The sequence below is a fragment of the Cucurbita moschata genome, unplaced genomic scaffold, assembly GCF_002738365.1.
Source record: "Cucurbita moschata cultivar Rifu unplaced genomic scaffold, Cmos_1.0 Cmo_Scf00007, whole genome shotgun sequence".
Classification (NCBI taxonomy): Eukaryota; Viridiplantae; Streptophyta; class Magnoliopsida; order Cucurbitales; family Cucurbitaceae; genus Cucurbita; species Cucurbita moschata.
In genome coordinates, this window is record NW_019268523.1 from 2,203,292 (window position 1) to 2,222,986 (window position 19,695).

At 34.5% G+C, this 19,695-nt stretch overlaps 2 protein-coding genes across 3 annotated transcripts; both read left to right on the forward strand.

Annotated features, from left to right (window-relative positions):
- The first annotated feature begins 9,909 nt into the window (after window positions 1-9,909).
- LOC111445072 (ras-related protein RABF1-like) lies at window positions 9,910-13,577 on the forward strand. Its single transcript, XM_023083292.1, has 8 exons — window positions 9,910-10,088; window positions 10,352-10,425; window positions 10,681-10,764; window positions 11,061-11,155; window positions 11,314-11,419; window positions 11,972-12,061; window positions 12,198-12,284; window positions 13,236-13,577. The coding sequence occupies exons 1-8, from the start codon at window positions 10,064-10,066 to the stop codon at window positions 13,320-13,322; spliced, it is 648 nt and encodes a 215-aa protein (XP_022939060.1). The 5' UTR covers window positions 9,910-10,063; the 3' UTR covers window positions 13,323-13,577.
- Window positions 13,578-14,463: 886 nt separating this feature from the next.
- On the forward strand, window positions 14,464-19,603 carry LOC111445070. 2 transcript variants are annotated; one of them, XM_023083288.1, is made up of 6 exons: window positions 14,464-14,630; window positions 14,743-14,796; window positions 15,273-15,393; window positions 15,480-15,895; window positions 16,703-17,045; window positions 18,284-19,603. In XM_023083288.1, the coding sequence occupies exons 2-6, from the start codon at window positions 14,762-14,764 to the stop codon at window positions 19,373-19,375; spliced, it is 2,007 nt and encodes a 668-aa protein (XP_022939056.1). In that variant the 5' UTR covers window positions 14,464-14,630; window positions 14,743-14,761; the 3' UTR covers window positions 19,376-19,603. The 2 variants fall into 2 exon arrangements, with proteins under 2 accessions (XP_022939056.1, XP_022939057.1); XM_023083289.1 differs by having other exon boundaries at window positions 14,755-14,796.
- Window positions 19,604-19,695: the final 92 nt, after the last annotated feature.

Genomic DNA, 19,695 nt, shown 5'->3' on the forward strand with positions numbered 1-19,695 from the left:
GAGAAAAATAAATATAGAAATATACACATAAATGGTAGAAAATTATTAAAGATGGAAAATAAATATGTTACTTTGAAGTGGGCAGAGATAGTATTTATATGTAGGGTTTTTTGAGGACCCAATTTGTGGGGCACAGCCGATGTGGGACAGCAACACCAGTACGGAAGACTCAAAACAGCCTTGAATTCGTGTGTCGTTTGGTTTTGGGTTTTCATTTTCATGCCCTATCTCTTCCAATTGCCAATCCTCAATCAATTATCTGCAACATTCAAACCCTAAAATTGTACGAGAAGATTCATATCACTCATTCAATCTCTCTCTCTAGACCCACAAAAAGAACAAGGAGAGAGAGAAACAAAAAACCCTTTTTGTTTTTCTTTCGATTATGTTTTCGATGAATCCCGTCTTGCTCTTGTTCGATCTTCTATCTCTGGTTTGTCGGCTGATAAGATCTTTGAGATTGATCGACGTTTGTAGACGTCCGGTTGATTGAAATTCAAAGACTTGGAAGCTTGCTTACAAGTTATGAGTAACTGGGTTGAAATGAAACGATGAATAAAAGAAAACCCAGATGAGATTTAGAAATTTTCCCTTGAAATTGCTTAAATTGTTGTTTCGACAACACTGAAAGGTCTCCTGTTCGACCCTTTGTCTCCAAGATAATATCTTTGAGATTGACCAGCTTTTGTTTGTACTCATGGATTGAATCTCAAGGAGTCAAAATCTTGCCTACAACATGAATCGAGTGGCGTGAAAATTCACAAGTAACTAAAACAACTCCTGTTCGACCATGGTAACCGAAACGAAATGAAACAATGAAAAAAAAAAGACAACCCAGTTGAGATTTAGAAATTTTCTCTCGAATTTGCCTAAATTGTTATTTCGACAACACTGAAAGGTCTCCTGTTCGACCTTTTGTCTCCCGAATAAGATATTTGAGATTGACAGGCTTTTATTTGTGCTTGATGGATTGAATTTCAGGGAGTCAAAATCTTGCCTACAACATGAATCAAGTGGCTTGAAATTCACGATTCGACCCAAGTAATCGAGACGAAATGAAACAATGAAAAAAAAAAAAACAACCCAATTGAGATTTTAAAGTTTTCTCTCGAATTCATCTAAATTGTTGCTTCAATAACGCTAAAGAATCAAACTTTATCCTCTTTTAATAAATATTAAGTGACCCGCCCTCAATGAAACCTGAAAATTGGGTTAATTTGACCTTCCAACTCGAAAAAACCCTAAAAACATTTGGGTTTTGAGATCGAAATCTCAAGACCCATCAACACAAATCAAGAAAGAAAACCGCCATGGATGAAGATTAGAGGTTTGAATTGAAAAATGAAGAACATAACTAACCTTTATGAGTATGATATTGTTGAGATCCCAAGATATATACATATACATATATACATATATATATATAGCCATTGAAGCTATTGCTAATGCAGCATCATCAAGATTCTCAACCAAACAAGCTTCAAAAAAAACATGAACTCTCAAAAATCATTGTGAATCTTGATGATGCCGCACAAGCAAATTATGGCTGTGATTGAGTTCTTGATGAACAAGAACAAGAACAGGAGAGAGAATAAGAACAAGAGAGAGAAATGGAAAGAAAGGAGTGAGAATGAGTGGAAAGATGGAAGATTTAAGGTGGATATATATACACGAGGGCTCAAAGACAAGGAGCTTCCTAGATTACTTTCCACCTCCCCTTTGCCACTTAGCTCGGGGCCACCTTACGTATTCTCTCGACTCCGACCATAGCTCAATCAGCTCAACGACACACTCTACGTTTTCGTAATGGTATGATATTATCTGGGTCAATGTAGGGTTTGCTTTTAATTTCACCCACGTTGAAAAAATCCGATTTTAAGCACGAGATCAATTGAGTCAGTGCTCGTATAAGACCTTAGATCTTCACATTTCTATATTTGATTTGATATCTTCCACTCTCAGTACGTGTCCTAGTGGGTCTTATGCTTTTTTCTCTTATTCAAGAGGCCGAGTCTCATACCAATTGAATCAGTAGACTTTGGTTGACCAGATCTCACTGTTTTCATCTTTAAAAAATTCGCACGTTTACATTCTCATCTCTCATTTTTTGTGCTATGTTCGAGAAGAAAACTTCCAAAATTTTTAATCCGAACATAATTTAGTCGATAATTCATCAATTAATATCTCAAAGGTTGATACTCGAGCTCTCGCCCCAAACAAACAAAAAACCCTAAATTATTTAGACCACTTAAACAATGTAACGTCAATTAGTGTCTATTAAATTACTTAATCAAGGTTAAGCCAAAATGGTCCATCGTTTAAGGATAATGATGTATTAAAATTTAGAGACGTTAATAAGTTAATAAACAAATAATTAAATAATTTTTCTATAAAAAAATAATTGATTCTTTCAATGAATTCGGCTGGCTGTTACATTTTTATTGATTAAATTAAGAAAATAATAAATAAATGGTAGTATTGTAATTAAGTTGGAAAGTAAGGGTATAGTATAACTCATATACTAATTAATATATATATATATACTAATTTAGTTTGGCTGTCCTTGTCGTTTAAAATTAAAAATACCATGTAATAATTATAACCATTTATTTTTATTCTTTTTCTTTTTCTTTTTCTCTCTCTCGTTTCATTAAATTTAATTGGTTAAAATGTTTCGGTTCTAAATTTTAAGAATATATAAAAAAATTAATGACCTTAACGATCAACCTAATCCAACCTTTGATTTGGTTCAGTTTAGATAAATAAAAATTTTATGAATTCCATGACCTAACTCGATTTTATTATTAATTTAAAAAATTATTTAAACGATACAAATATACGTATATAATTTATTTTATTTCATAATCATATTTTTAAGTATTTTTAAAACTATTTGAAAAGTAATTTTTAAATAAAATTTTAAATTTTAATTAAAAATTTAAAAATATATAAATAGATATTTTATTCGATTAAATCAACCCAGCCCAAAAAATTTAGAGTAAAAATACAATTTAGACGGTAATATTTGAATTGTGCCAGTTGTTTATTTAAATTAATATATATTTTTAAAGTCGAAAAGATTATATTAAATAAATATATAAAATTAGAAAGGGGGTTAATTAATTAATTAATTAATTAATTAATTAAAAAAATGAGTGGAAAGTAGTAATAATAATAAGGGTGAAGAAAAAAATAAAGATTCAGAAAAAGTAATTAATGAAATATTCCAAAACTGATGAGGCAATGTGATTGGTGCAGCCCTTGTGGGCCCCACTAATAATGCTACATATTCTTCTCTCTGTCTCCACACAAATGAATTGTACTCTCTGTCACTCGCACCATAATTTCATTTTTATTTATTAAATATTTCATTTATACATCTAAATTGTACAATATACTTTTTATTTATATATATATATATATATATATATATATATATATATAAATATCGATATCCATCGAGGTCATGATACGAAAAAAAAAGGCCCTAATCACGTGTCATTGCACGGGAAAAATATCGGCAACAATAGAAATGAAGGGGTATGTGCAGCTGTTGTGTCAACCCCAACCCTTCTTATTTGATCGAGCAAGCGTAAAATTATTAGCAGCTATAATACAAACAAAATGTCATCTCGTTTTTTCTTTTTAACAACATCTACATTATTTTTCAAATAATTAACTTTCTTTATCGTTTCAAAAGGAAAGAGATCGGCAAATTATTTTATTTTTTCAATAATATTTTTTTTACGAGTGAGAATGAAATATTTGGCCACTAACTAAAAACAATCATGACGGGTTTGTCTATTTAAATAATAGTTTGTATGAAATCGCTTTAAAATAAATAAATAATAATAATAATAATAACACGAGAGTGATATAATTTATAAGACGTGACAAATGATGTTTTTTTCTGAATAATAGGTGTTTTTATGAATTTTTTAAATTATATTAAAAATAATTTTAAATGGATTTCAAAATTATGGAATATAAAATTTTAAATTAAAAACTAAAAAGGAAATGATAATTAATGGAAAAATATATTTTTTTTTAATTAAATCCAAACCAGGAGTTATCTGTTGGTTGGTTGGAAATAATAATTTAATAAAAAAGAGGAAAAATAAAGGGCTGAATATTAAAAATTAATTAATTAATATGGCCAATATAATAAAGTAAGTGCCATTTTTTTAACTTTTAAAAACACATACAATTGTTCATAAATGTTCCTGTAATGGCCGACAACCTAGTACTCCTTTTTTAAAACTTTCTAATTTTCTTTTATTAATTTTTTTTCCACTTTTAAAATTTTAAATTTCCCACTCTCTTTCTTTTTCTAATAAAAAATAATATAGTTTAGTAATTAAAAAAATATATATAAACACGCTAATTTATCTGAGCTCTATGCAGACACCTCGGAAGTTTTAATTCTTCCAAGAGTTTCTCGATGTTCGCTCGGGTTGATTCTCGTATTCCCTCATGGCATGTCCAATTGGGTCTTTTGATAGTGATAACTTATCCGAACACATCAGTTCTTCGAGATTTTTGTACGTGGTCTTATGGAACTTTGTAGGTATTGGAGTCGTAGCTAGGCTTTCCTTAAGTTGTAGCTGTAACGTTTCATGTTCGGGATTTGGATTTGACACCTGATGATTCAAAGATTCTCAGTATTTTTTAAATAATTAAAAATTATAGAATTCTTTTTTTAATAAAAGGAAAATCTTAAACTTAAATAATTAAAATAATTAGTGGTTATTGCATGTTTTGTGGATAACAATGTTAGTGGGAATCTCACTTTACGATCACTATGGAACTAATGGATTTAATTAACTTTAAAGTCATGAAATTAGTGCACTAATTATTCTAATTAATCTTCTCCTCTCACCCACCCCTACCAATATCCACTCATACAGAGATGTTCGATTTATTTATATTTTATTTATTTAATTCACTCGTTTTTCTTACTTTAAAATCGATCTGTACAAGAACACTCAAATCAGAGCTAAAATGAAGAAGTTTGTAATGGTCCAAGCCCAAGCTCATCGCTAGCAGATATGAGAGCCCAAACCCACCACTAGCTGATATTGTACTCCTAAGGAGCCCAAACCCACTGCTAGCAGATATTGTCCTATCCTCTTAAGGAGCCCAAATCCACTGCTAGCAGATATTGTCCTATCCTCTTAAGGAAGCAGAGCCCACCGCTAGCAGGGTTACCACACCCTTATGAAGGGTGTTTTGTTCTCCTTCCAACTAATGTTGGACATCACAATCCACCCCCTTCGTGGCACTCGTTCCTTTCTCCAAGAGATGTGGGACCCCCCTTTGGTGTCAGCATCCTTACTGGCACATTGTTCGATGTCTGGCTCTGATACCATTTGTACGGTCCAAGCCCAAGCTCACCGCTAACAGATATCATCATTTTTGGGCTTTCTCTTTTAGGCTTTTCCTCAAAGCTTTAAAATGCGTGGTAAGGAAAGGTTTTCACACCCTTATAAATGGTGTTTTGTTCTTCTCCCCAACCAATGTGGGACATCACAAAGTCGAAACAAGATGAAATGGAAAATAATGGACTCGCATACAAATTTAAAAGTTTAAATATTAATTTAAAATTTTAATAACAATATATATATATATTTTAAATTCCAACAAATAATTCACTCCCAATTTTTCGGCCCAATAAAAAGGTCTTGAAAGCTCTTTGAAGCCCAATTTTTCGGCCCAATAATTTCAATATAATGGGCTCTAATACACAAATCACCCTTTAATTAAGTATAATTTCAAATGAGTCCTCGAGAAACAATATAATTACGATCGACCCCAAATATTTTTTTCCCCCTTAAAACCTCAATTTAAAAAATTACCTTTTATTTATAGAATATTTTTATATAAAAAATCTCGATAAATAATAATAATTATAATAATACTTTAAATAGAGCTTTTGTATTTTATTTTTAATTTAAAGCAACTTTAATACAGATTTTAAAGATGAATTTCAAATTATTTAAATAATGATTAAATTGGAAAACATAACAATATTAATAAATAAATAAATAAAAAGGTCATAAAATCCATAATTGAATAATAATTTTTAATAATTCATGAAACTTCATTTTTGTAATAATTGTTTGGGATAAATTAATTATAATTATAGAAATAAAATTTTTTATTTAAAAATATGCCAATTAATCACCCAAAAAACTAAAATAACATTAAAAAATAAAATAAAAATTAAAGTGTTCACACGTGCGAGGAAAGACACGTGGGCTCACAGAATTCAGTGGTCAACATTTGCGGACATAAAAACTAACAAATAATGTCCTTTATTACTTTAATGTAAATCTTCTGATTTTTAATTTGATGATACACGAAATTACCTTTTTGCCCCTTCTCGTGAATTTAAAGCGTTGTATGGTGAGGGCAATATTGGAAATGAGACAAACCAATATTTTAAAAAATAATAAATAAAAAAAAGATTAAGATAACAATATCTTGAATTTATAATAAATTAATTAATTTTATATTATATTATATTTAAAAAAAACTAAATTACGGACAATATCTTGAATTTTTTATTATTTAAAAACTAATAAAAATAAAAAAATTTAAGAATATTGTTATAATTAAGTTAAAAAATTAATGTTAAATTATAATTTTAATTGGAAAAATTATTGGGATTAAATTGAAATTATTATTTAATATAATATTTAGGAATGGATTGATATTTTCCAACTTCTCTAATTTTATATTATTATTTCTCCAAAAGGAATAAAAAATATAATTATTTTAATTATTTTCCCAAAATGCCCTTATTGGAAGTAATATAAATAAGCTCTCAATCCCGCAAATTAAGCCTCTCTCTTCACAACGTCAAAACATCTTCTCCAACAAAATTCTTTTTTATTTTTTATTTTTTATTTCTCTCAAAAATCCATAATTCTGCAGAAAATAGAAAAAAGAAAGAAGGGCATTATAGGAAAATGATGGAAGAAAGAAGAAGGCTGTGCAGGAGGGAAGTACGCGACTCGTCGTCGGCTTGCAGTAGGAGATCCGCAACGGCGTCGTTTAAGCAGAGATGCAGTTTACTGGTGAAGGAGCAGAGAGCTAGGTTTTACATTCTTCGCCGATGTGTCGTCATGCTCGTGTGTTGGAATTACTATGCTGACCCTTGATTTTTTGTATATATATATATATACATTTTTATTATTATTGTTGTTTTATTTTATTCCAAAATTAATAAAAATTTTGGGATTTTTTTTTAATTTTAAATTTTAGTTCGAGAATAATATATTTTTAATTACTTTTCAAATTATCTGAGTTCAGCTATGATCTTATTGACTCGGGTAAAAACAATTATATGAATTATTAAAAATTAATTAATAATATTAGTCTGACGTAAGTATAATTTTCAGCCGACAAGGAGAATCCTTCGAACAGCGAGCAAGACATCACACACCGTACAACATCCTATGAAGTTTTACCAGCTCATTTGTCGAGAGCTCTCATGGGCCCACAGATCCATTTCAAAGCCTGTTATTAGAAGGTTAAACATTATACGTCCCGAAATCTAAAACAGGGTTAAATTACATTTTTCACGATCTATTATACTCGAATCAATTATATTGCTACTAATTACGCGTCTATTTCGGTAACTTCCGTTGACCTAAATAGTATTACAAATGTGTCATAAGGTCGAGTATTAAAATTCTCGATTGACCTAAAAAAAAACCCTAAATTTCGGGAAAAAGAGGCATTAATATAAGGTCCCATTTGTTTGAGTGATGTAGCTTTAAAAAGTGGGATGGTCTAATCAACAAAGCTCTTGCCTTTCAATCAATCTCTTAGATGTTTCTCTTTGCCTTCCAACCCATTTATTCAAATAGTTTCGGTTTTGTCCCGATTTCTGTCCGCCTTTGCAAGTTTCTCTCCCGAAATTAAAAAACACGATAGACCCGAAAAATTTGATTAGCTCAACCCAACTTTGAGCTGGGTTCGGTCACTTTAACAAAGGGTTGTTTGGGATGAAATTTTTTATAATCTGAACGATTGAGTTCGGTCTAAACACTGTTCCAGCTCAACCCACAAACGCCCTCTACTTTTAAAGAAGATACTATTTTGTGTATTACCATTCAATTTCATCTAACGATGTGTCACATACTAAATGAAAAGAGTACGTACGTACTACTGTAATACTAGAAGCTTTCTCGTGAATAAGCCGGGAAAAATCCACACACTAATATTTATACGTTCGTAAGCTCGGTAGATATATGTTCGGGAAAAACTAGGTCTTTATTATCGTTTTAATAATTCGGTGAAACTTTTGGAAATAGGTATCAGTCGTAATCGAGAAAAGATGTAGAACAGTGTCGAATAATGGGCAAAAAAGAAAGATAGGGTTATCCAAATTGATGAATGAGTTGAATGATTAATAGCACCAAAACACTCCCACAGTTTGAAGATTGGGTTTTGAAAAGATTTGAGGGTTGCTATCAAACAAGATATGAACTATACATGTGTACATAAAATTGGTTGCTTATGATAGGGAAAGTGTGTTGCCAATTAACTTTGACCCGTTTTCTCCTTATCCTTCACCTGGAGTTGTCCCCCGAGCGTTCTTGTTCTTGTTCTTGGTGCTAAACCCTAATCTTGTACGTTATTAAGGAGAAATTATCCTTTTTGCACGAGCCCAAGTCCACCGTCAGTAGATATTGTCTTTTTTGGTGTTTTCCGTCTTGGGTTTTCTCTCGAGATTTTAAAATGTGTCTGTAAGGAATGCTTCGTTCCCTCTCTAAACGACGTGGGATCTCACAATCCACCCCCTTGGAGGCCGAACGTCCTTGTTGGCACACCGCTCGGTGTCTATCTCTGGTACCATTTGTAATAGCCTAACCCTACTGTTAGCAGATATTGTCATTTTTGGACTTTTTCGTCTTGGATTTCCTCTCAAGATTTTAAAACGCGTTTATTAGGGAGAAGTTTCCACACCCTTGTAAGGAATGCTTCGTTCCCTCTCTAAACGATTTGGGATCTCACAATTCACCTCTTTGGAGGCTGAGCATCCTCGTTGGTACCGCTCAGTGTCTATCTATGGTACCATTTGTAATAGCCCAAGTCCACCGTTAGCAGATATTGTCCTCTTTGGGTTTTCCATTCCCCCTCAAGATTTTAAAACACGTCTACTAGGGAGAGGTTTCCACACCCTTATAAGGAATGTTTCGTGTTCACAAACAGAAACAAATGGTTTTAACGAGATATGATTGATCTAAAGTGGATATGAAGCAACCGATATGGGATCTCACAAAATTCTTGATCGAATAGAGCTAGCTCTTGACTAGAGGACATACAGGTTTATGAAACATTACTATTTCCTTGAGTAAGAGAGTTACATTCATGGTATGTTGATTTTAAGACATCGAAGTCGTGATAAGTCGAGATTCAAACAAAAAACATTCATTGTCGTCGAAAAGCAATGGTCTACACCATATCCTTTATTAAGTCGAGATTCGTTCTCTTTTTAAAGTCAAAACTTTATCACGATAATGTAAGATAAGCTTATCTGAATGAAAGTAGGGTTATCGACAAACAAAAACAGATAGTTTAAAAATGAGTGCTTTTTTCAATGTTTTAATGATAAAAAATTCAAACATAACTTAATAGATAAGATATTTATTACACGTACGATGTTCGATGTCTGGTAATGATTGACGTGAAAAAAAAAATTAAAAAAGACAAGAAAGGGATTCACTTATGTAGAAGTCCGGCCCAATCAGCCCAGTTTCATTATTGGGCCGTAACTGGCCTGTCATCTTCTTTTCTTCGGCCTGCTTTCCCGAATCCGACATGTCGTTTTTCGCGAGACAGTGTCGTTCTTCTTCGCCATTGTTTTTTTTTGGGTATAACGTCGTTCTTCTTCTCGATTCAATTGAAGGTTACAGCCATTAACGAACCAGTCGCGAAGGAGCAAGCTTCTTCTTCTCCTTCGCAGAATTCTCCAATTTCTGTGTAGACTCCACGAAAGTTCAATCGACAGAGAATTACTTGGGAGTGGTTGTTTTACATACCCTTGATCGCCATGGGCTCCTCCTCCTCTGTCCCTGGTATTTTCAATTCTCGAATTCCGTTGCTTCAGTTTTGTTAGGGTTATCAGATTGTTTATTCGCCTATTTAATTCTGATCGACGAGGGCGTATTGAGAATCTAGGAGGTCGATTGTTTGGTCTGTTCTATGTTTTTGCTAATTATGGAGTTGTCTTGGTTCATTGATTTTCTTTAATGGCAGCATTAGGGTTTGGTTGGTTTTCTCTTACGTATCGGAGTTTAGGTCGAGTTTCATTGATATTTTGGCGGGATTTGTAATGCAGGCAGGGCTTCTGGAGGATCAGGGCGGCTTAATCCAAAGAACAGGGCAGCTGATTCCAAGAATTTGCGCGTCAAGGTATTTGATATGATGCAACCAAATTATTCACTTGTAGTTCTTGTCTTTTCAGTGTTAATGGAATACGGCCCCTTAAGTATGTTCTATGTCAGTCTGATAGCTGGGAATTTTGTTGATTTACAATTCTTTACTGTTGAAGACGAACATGAGGCCCCTTAAGTAAGTTGTATTGCGTCAAATATTGTGCTCGCTTAGAGAGCTTAAAAGTTTTTATGATCTTGTATTTTTTCATCTTCTCTTTCTGCCTTTATGCAGCTTGTCCTGTTAGGTGATTCTGGTGTTGGTAAAAGCTGTATTGTTCTTCGCTTTGTCCGTGGTCAGTTTGATCCGACGTCTAAGGTCAGCATTATGTTACATTCTGTTAATTCTTAAAATCAATGTATGCTCAATACATGTAACATCCCAACCCCACCACTAGCAGATATTGTCTTCTTTGAGATTTTCTTTCCGGGTTTTCTCTCAAGGTTTTAAAATGTGTCTGTTAGAGAGAGGTTTCCACACCCTTATAAGGAATGTTTCGTTTCCCTCTCCAACCGATGTGGGATCTTACAATACAGATAAATTTACGTTTTTATCATTCCATTCGCAAAGGAATTACAATCGTTTGATTCGACATGTTTGTTGAGAAAACGCAGGTAACTGTTGGAGCATCGTTCTTGTCACAAACGATAGTTTTACAAGATTCGACGACAGTGAAATTTGAAATATGGGATACCGCTGGGCAAGAGAGGTAGGACTATCTTAATCTCTAGTTGATATCCTCAAACACATGTTTTTAACTTCTTAGAAAGTAATCATATTCTCATTGGTAGCCATTTTTAGCTTGCTTCATGTTCACAAGAGCTTTTTATTGCAAAAGGTTATCACTGTTGATTTGTCTTGATTTAGGTATGCTGCATTAGCTCCACTTTACTATCGAGGTGCTGCAGTTGCAGTTGTTGTATATGATATAACCAACTCAGATTCATTCGCCAAAGCAAAATATTGGGTTAAGGTATGTGTTTAAAGTGATTATGTAGTTTTCGTACTATATTTACTAGCGACGATCTTCGTTCATAGTCCTTATTCATGGCAGCTCCTCATTAGTTTAACATCCCACACACGGGTGATCCGATTTAAACGGATTTCTTTTTAATCTATGGGAAGATAATCAGATAATCACATTCTTCACTACCTATATGTCGTTCCATTGTACCTTCTCCTCATTTTCCAGTTTACATTTATGGTGTGTAGACTTTTCGCTTTTCCTTTGATGATCGTCATTCTTCTGACTCGTACTTTTCGTTTCACTTTGTTTCTTTATAATTGTTGTGTTGTTTCCTGCCCCAAGGAAGGAAAAAACAAAAAAAAAAGAAAAAAGGAGACAAGACGATCTTTTATTTATTCCTTTTTCGGGTTTCAAATCAATCAATGTTGATCACGTTGACAAAGATTCGTCCTATTTTTAATATATCAACAAAGATTATTGTGTCCCTTTTGATTTGGTTATCCTTTGAGCTTTGACTAATTCACAATCTTCACAATTCATACTGGGCACCACTCACAGGAGCTACAGAAGCATGGCCGCTCTGATATCATTTTGGCATTGGTCGGTAACAAAGCTGATCTTCAAGAGGAAAGGAAAGTATCAGTTCAGGTAAGTTCAATGTTATTCAATCAAATGCATCCTTCTTCTCCTGTCTTCTTTTTTTGGTCTATTTTGTTTCTTTTTCAGAACGGGGAAAGAAACTTTAACTCACTAATGTGAGATACTTATGTTTTCACTTTTGAAGGATGGGACTGAGTATGCAGAGAAGAATGGATTGTTCTTTATTGAGACATCTGCAAAGACTGCAGATAATATAAACGAGCTGTTTGAGGTACTCCTGATTTTATCCTTTTTGTATGAATTTCATAGCTGCTGTTCATAAACAAGGTAGATATTTGTGTGTAGTGATTTTTATGATATTCCAGAGCAGTATTTGAATATTGCTGTTGATGTTACAAGTTCAGAGTCTGCTTAAGTCATTGTCATAGCCAGTAAAGCTTCATAATATTCATTGGAGTAGCGGAACTTTAGCAGATCGATTCTCTATTGATGATATTGTTGAACTCAAGAAGATGTGAAGTTGGGGCGTTCTTTCACCCCCAGCTTTTCGTTGGTGGTTGTATCTATCGATTTACTAGCTCCATAAGTGTGATATCCCACGTCGGTTGGAGAGGAGAACGAAACATTCTTTATAAGGGTGTGGAAACCTTTCCTAAGGAGACGCGTTTTAAAAACCTTGAGGGAAGTCCGAAAGGGAAAACCCAAAGAGGACAATATCTGCTAGCGGTGGAGCTTGAGCTGTTACAATAAGGTTTCGAATGAAGTTGCATGCTGTCAGAACGTTCACCTTAGGTCTCTATTGGTCGCTCTATCTCTGAATGAGCGATGTTTGGATTGGATTGGATTGGATTGCTTTTTCACCTCTAATTTGTCTGTGGTGCATGTTTTATTGAATGCCTATCACTCTAATTCGTGCTTCGAAACAGCCATTAAAAGGAGTTGAAAATGGTCTTCTGATATTTAGTTAGTTCGTATACTTTATCCAAAATTGAAGTCTCTGAGAAACACATTTCATGGCTTGAATTATGGGAAGATGTTCAATAGTTGTCGTGTCGTGATCACTTTGCGCGACCCGTCTCCTTTTCGCATAAAGTTTCTCTAAAAATGTATAGTACTCATCCCAAGAGGGGCATTTTAAGATCCATGGCTTTGTAGGTTCCACCAGATGTCTCGATTCGAATACCGTTTAGATCAACGATTTCTTCTCTATTTGATTTGGCAGGAGATTCTAAGCGATTGCTACGACCAACTTCCTTGTGATCTTGCTACGACATTAATGCTTTTGTCAGCAGCTTCATCTCCCAGGTGATCTGTGTATAGTTTGGTGAGTCTTGCAGTCCTTCGCTTTATTATTTGATTCGATTCATTCATATCTCCGCTCCAAGTGTAACATTAAACAGATATGAAAATGGTGAAGGATTCATTCCCCTCTGAACCATAAGCTGCACTTGTAAACTATCTTTTATAGTGTTATAAGTCAGTTGGGCTGGAGGTTGAACCGACCCCATCATCGACTATTGATCGGAGAAATGAATAAAATGGGAAAAAAAAACGATTTTTACTTACGGTGAATTTCACCGGGAGAATGACTTATACCCTCAAACTCTCAGTCTAAATCACTATATAACGGAGAGTTTTAGTTGATTCACTTATGAAAGTTTTGGATTTAGTCGATGAAATTGCATTTGAGTTTAATAATTAAAAAAATTAATTTTTTTTAATAGAAAATAGATGCTATGTCAACTTTTATGTGGTAACGAATCAAGAAGTTATTTAATAAAAAAAATAAAGAGAGAATACAACATTTTATTTTGTTTATAAAAAATAATAAAAGGTCAATTTCTAATAGGAAAAAATGCCATTATTTTATGTTAAAAATAAATAAATAAATAAATAAGCCAATCACCATTGTACAGTACCCAATAAATATTAATTTAATTGATTACTTAAACAGACCTCTAGCAGGATTTTTAAATTAAAAAAATTATGAAATTAAAAAATAAAAATCTGATTACGTCAAATATTAAATTTAAAAAAAAATTTATTAACCAATTTACTAAATACAAAATAAAAAATTTAAAAGTTTAAAATTTATTTGAATAAAACAAAATAAATAATTTACTCCAAAAACCCACATCCAACACGATAATTGTAGTGAAAATGGACAAATTAAATTATTAAAATACTTTACTATTTAACAAAATATCTCGAAAAAAACATATGAAATAATATGATTATATTAAATTAAAATAATAAAACGAATATTATACCGATTGTAATACTGAGGACGTTAAAAAAATATTAATAAAATGATAAGTATTTCTAGAAAAAATTATTAAAAATAAAAAATGAAAAAATATATTTAAATTAATAAATAAATAATTTGATGTTATTATTTATATTCTCTAGTCTCGTTGGTGATGTGATATATATAATGGTTTATTGCAGAGGATATTGTCCCAATCGAATCGGACCCAAACATTCACGAAAGCAGTTGATTTCTGGTCCCATCTTTGTTCATATGGTCGCGGGAATGGAATTTCTCCACCATTCCCACCTCCTACCCTCATACTCAAACTAAAGTCTCCGTTAGGGTTCATGGAAGCTTCATTCTGAGGTCAGAAATAGCATGCGTTTTCTTTAATCTTCATCTTTCATTTGTTTTTTGCTCAAATTTCTCCTGTTTTTGCTGCTCAGTTATTAGTAATCTTCTTATTTTTCTCTTGAAGCTGTTTTCTCAGTTAGATAATGGAGAATCCTGATCAGGATCAGCAAGATCCGAGGTACGACTCATCTGGCTCTCTTTAATTTCAATAGCTTTTCTGCTTTTGCCTCTAGTTTTTAGTGGTTCCGTAAGTCTCCGATTATCGTTTGAGCTTGTGTTTGTGTAATCCTGTGATTGGCGGATTGTTCTTGAGAAAAGTGTATTAGATTTAGGAGGTTTTAAGTTACTTTTTTCTATATGATTCTGGATTATGAATTACTAGTTTGCCGTCCTCCATCGAGACATTTTTGCTCCTTGAGGATGTAAACGGCTTTGTCTCAAAGCTGAGATTGCGAGATATTTCGGAGAAATGGAACTTAAGTTTTCTGTTTTAATTTATATCAGATGCAACTTTTTTTAAATTAATGTTTAAAAGCATTGTACAATTGTATTGGTTATTGGGAAAACGAACTGTACTCATACTTGGTTGGATGCTATGTTATAATTAAATGGTGGAGTTGATTGCGTATGTTTTAATGGTCATTGGTGTATCAGGAGCGTTCCTGGTGTGGAGGACACAACTGCAATGACTATTGAGTTTCTTCGTGCTCGATTACTATCAGAACGATCTGTTTCAAAATGTGCAAGACAGAGAGCTGATGAACTAGCAAAAAGAGTTCAGTGTTTGTTTATTATTTTTGTTGGTTTTACGTGGCTTCTATCTCGTGTGTTTGATCTGGAAATATAATTTTTTTACCATAGGTTGCAGAACTGGAGGAGCAGCTAAGGGTTGTGTCTTTTCAAAGAAGAATGGCTGAAAAGGCCACAGCAGATGTACTTGCCATCTTAGAAGACAATGGGGCTACTGATATTTCTGAGACACTTGATTCAAACTCTGACCATGAAACGGCAAAAGTTGAGGATGGCCCTGTAAGAGGGGATGCAAACTCCAGTTCAATAGGAAGGAGAAACGAACACGAAGAATATTCAGGTTCTGATACTTCTCCAATGTTAGGTGCAAGCCTGTCTTGGAAAGGACGCAATGATAGACCACATATTCGTGAGAAGTACAAAAAATTTTCTATAAGAAGTCAAAGCAATTTTACTTCGATTGGTTCTTCTTCACCAAAACACCAACTTGGAAGATCGTGCCGCCAGATAAAACGTCGAGATACAAGGTATGCTCAAGCTGTTTATTTTCGTCCTCTATTTATGAAATTTTTGTTAAATTGGATCATCCGTAAGACTCTAGGTTATAGTTCCTGTAGATTAATTGGCATTTTGGAGTGACTATTAATTCCCAACCGCTGAAGTGAGATTTTGGATAGATCTGAATGTAATGGTCATAGCCATTCCCTTAATATGTTATTTTTTTTAGTCATTGACAACAATCTTCATATGTTCTTATGCCGCCCCTTCTCCTATGGAAGGTGGTGTTCAATCCTACAAACCTTATGAATCTCTTAGTACTTCCTAATATTTTGTGATAAGCGATAGATTAGAAGTTTTCTGGTCACCCTCTCCAGTAAAAAGAAATCTACTTAGAGTCGTCTGTTGACTTGAATGGAAAAGAATAGAACTTTCGGGGACTCTTTTGAGGGAGAATGGTTTTATCTTAGGAATACTTCGAGAATCTAGACCTTTCTTTGGTGCTATTTTGGAAACAATTTTGTAACCGTTACTCTTTTGTTCTCGTTGCTGATCGAAGTTTTTTTTTCCTCCCTTAATATGCTATACTCCGCTCTTTGGCTGATGGATAAGATTGTTTGTTCCCTTCATTTATATTCTTTCTTCGGCAAGGCAAGTATTGTATCTTTACTGGAACCCGTTTGGCTTATCTCATCGGGGTGTTAGATTATAGTTGGCTGCTTAGATCCTTGAAGTGTAGTTCAATCATTTGATTAAGTGCCAAAGAGATGTTGTTGAGTTTTAAGCTCTTGTTGAACTTTGCACTTGAAATATTAATTATTACGTATGCATACCAGACCACTAGATGGGGAGCAAGAGCTCAAATCCAAGACATGCGTGGATAGTTGTCAAGAGATACCATCTACTTGTTCAGAAGACTCTCGGAATTACTCTGTAAATGGGGACAAGATATCGAGAGACGGCTATGAACTTCATGAAAAGACACGCTCGGGTTCTTCAGAAGTTCATAATAGTGTCGGAAATAAAGATCAAGATCATGATTTGGATGGATATGAAAAAGTAAGCGATATGGAGAAGTCATTGAAATGTCAAGCACAACTCATTGATCAATATGAAGCAATGGAAAAGGCTCAAAGAGAATGGGAAGAGAAGTTCAGAGAAAATAACAACAGCACTCCTGTATGTTCTATCGAACTTTTTACTTGTGACAGTTGACTGTTCTTTCTTTCATTACTTCCACAATTTAATTGAGATTTTTATCAAAGTTCTATTTTGATGCTAGGATCATGCATTCCTTTTTTCTTATCGTCTACCTTACATGATGAGCACTCTTTATCATATTGGTCACTTTTTTCTTCAAGTCTCTCCTGTTTTAGCTAGATAACTTCTGTTGATGATAGTAATGCCTTCCCTTTTCTTTTCTCTAGTAAGGTGCTCCAGTATCATGAACACAAGTTTTAAGTAGATCTGTGGGATTACGTAAAGATTGTTTTCTTTGTTTTTGTAACAAAAAGAAAAAAAGTGAAGCCATTGGCCTTGCTTTTATTGCATGACAATCACGTTATACAGTCAATCCCCGCCAGACACATGTCTTTGCAGCAGTCCTTGATTTTATGCACTCATTTACCAGCTTAAAGAGGGTTTTGCATGGTAAGATCTCACATTGGTTGGAGAGGGAAACGAAACATTTCTTATAAGGGTGTGAAAACCTCTCCTTAGCAGACACATTTTAAAACTGTGAGGCTGACAGTGATACGTAATGGGCCATAGTAGACAATATCTGCTAGCGGTGGGCTTTAGCTGTTACAAATGGTATTAGAGCCCGTCATCAGACGGTGTACCAGTGAGGACGCTGGGCCCTCACGGGAGGTGGATTGTGAGATCACACATTAGTTGAAGAGGGAAACGAAACATTCCTTACAAAGGTATGAAAACCTCTCCCTAGCAAACGCATTTCAAAACTGTGAGGTTGATGGTGATACGTAACGAGCCATAGTGGGCAATATTTGCTAGCGGTAGGCTTTGACTGTTACAAATGGTATCAAAGCCAGTCATCGGACAGTGTGCCAGCGAGGACGCTGGTCTCGAAGGGGGGTGGATTGTGAGATCCCACATTGGTTGGAGATAGGAACGAATCATTCCTTATAAGGGTGTGGAAACTTTTCCCTAGAAGACGCGTTTTAAAAACCGTAAGGCTAACGGCGATACGTAACGGGCTCGGATAATATCTGCTAGCGGTAGGCTTTGACTGTTACATGTACGTCTTTCTCCTTGTACTGGTCTGTAAATGTTAGAACATTGTCAGATGGTGGGTGGGGGCAATTTGTCCTCTGGTTTTGACCCAATTACATTATTGTTTGCACAGTGGTAGTTTCTTTAACAACTTATTCTTCTCTCTTGGTTCATTGCTTGTGTAGGATTCTTGTGACCCTGGAAACCATTCAGATATCACCGAGGAAAGGGACGAGATCAGGGCTCAAGCGCCAAATCTGCCGAATAGTTCTTTGCTTGCAAATGAACCAAAATCACAGGTTTCAGCCGATTGTGTCACTAGAGATTTGTCCCAAGCTCAAACCAGTGGGGGGCTTGGCCCATCTTTGTGTTCTGATGTGAACGACTTGCAGGATCAGAATATGAACAGCGTTTCGACTTCAAGATCACTCGAAGAATTTACCTTTCCTATGGCTAATGTGAAGCAATGCCAAGAAAGCCATGAAAACAGAGAACAAGAACCTTCATGTACCTCCAACCTCAATCATGGGCTCCCAGAAAGGCTGTTGTCATCTCATACTGGTATCAATATCTATGACCAAGAAACTCCGTGCAGTCGTACCGATCTATATGCACTGGTGCCACATGAACCGCCTGCGTTAGATGGTGTACTAGAAGCACTTAAACAAGCCAAACTATCACTAACCAAGAAAATCAACAAATTACCCTTTGTAGAAGGTGGTTCAGTTGATAAATCCATTGGAGCCTTATCTGTTCCAAAAGTTGAGGACAGTTTAGAAATCCCAATTGGCTGTGCTGGGCTCTTCAGACTTCCAACTGATTTTGCTGCTGAAGCTTCTTCTACACAACCGAACTTCTTGGCTTCAAGTTCCGAGTTAAGATCGACAGCTCGTTATACCGGTGAGAGTGTTGCATTATCTGCAACTCATCAGATTTTCCCTGCTCATGAAATGGAGGATAGATCAAGTTTTTTAACAGCTTTACGCAGCAGCCATTACCATACTGGTTCGGGTTCTACCCGAGATGGATATCTAACCGACCATTTCCCCGAGAGTAGATGGAAAAATCCTGGCCAGAACCATCATTTCGATCAATACTTCGATGCAATTCAACCTTCTCCCTATGTGCACAGCTATCCATCACCACCTCCAGTATCGTCGAGCATCCATCCGAGTGATAGTTTCTTAAGAACTTTTCCCAATCGGACCTTAGAAACGCCTCCGACCAACCAATATTCATTTTACGAAGATCAACTTAGGCCGAATATGTATAGATAGTTGCATGTAGTTACAAGTACAGATTTGTGATATATTCTTCAGGTACCTTGGAAGGCCATTTCTACCTTGCTGGAAGGAAATTGGCATTAGAAGGAGAAGGAGATTTGGCCGTTTGTAATATTAACGTTGTTTGTCCTGTAACTTAAGGTTGTTCTGTCTGGATCTCATTTGGGCTGACTTTTCAAGATTAGTCCACTCCTGTGCCAATGGGACAACGATTGTACGACATTTGTTCTGATCCAGTGTACAAGTCAACCATATAAAAATTGTAAGTGACGGACAATTTAGACGTATGATCGAGCTTCGGTCATGTTCGAGAA

Excerpts from the sequence above, each read along its gene's own strand:
- LOC111445070 (XM_023083288.1), top strand. The coding sequence starts at position 14,762 with ATGGAGAATCCTGATCAGGATCAGCAAGATCCGAG. Across the intron at positions 15,394-15,479 it reads CTGATGAACTAGCAAAAAGA|GTTGCAGAACTGGAGGAGCA; the intron begins GTTCAGTGTTTG and ends TTTTTACCATAG. Across the intron at positions 17,046-18,283 it reads AAAATAACAACAGCACTCCT|GATTCTTGTGACCCTGGAAA; the intron begins GTATGTTCTATC and ends TTGCTTGTGTAG.
- LOC111445072 (XM_023083292.1), top strand. The coding sequence starts at position 10,064 with ATGGGCTCCTCCTCCTCTGTCCCTG. Across the intron at positions 11,420-11,971 it reads AAGCAAAATATTGGGTTAAG|GAGCTACAGAAGCATGGCCG; the intron begins GTATGTGTTTAA and ends CACCACTCACAG. Across the intron at positions 12,062-12,197 it reads AAAGGAAAGTATCAGTTCAG|GATGGGACTGAGTATGCAGA; the intron begins GTAAGTTCAATG and ends TCACTTTTGAAG.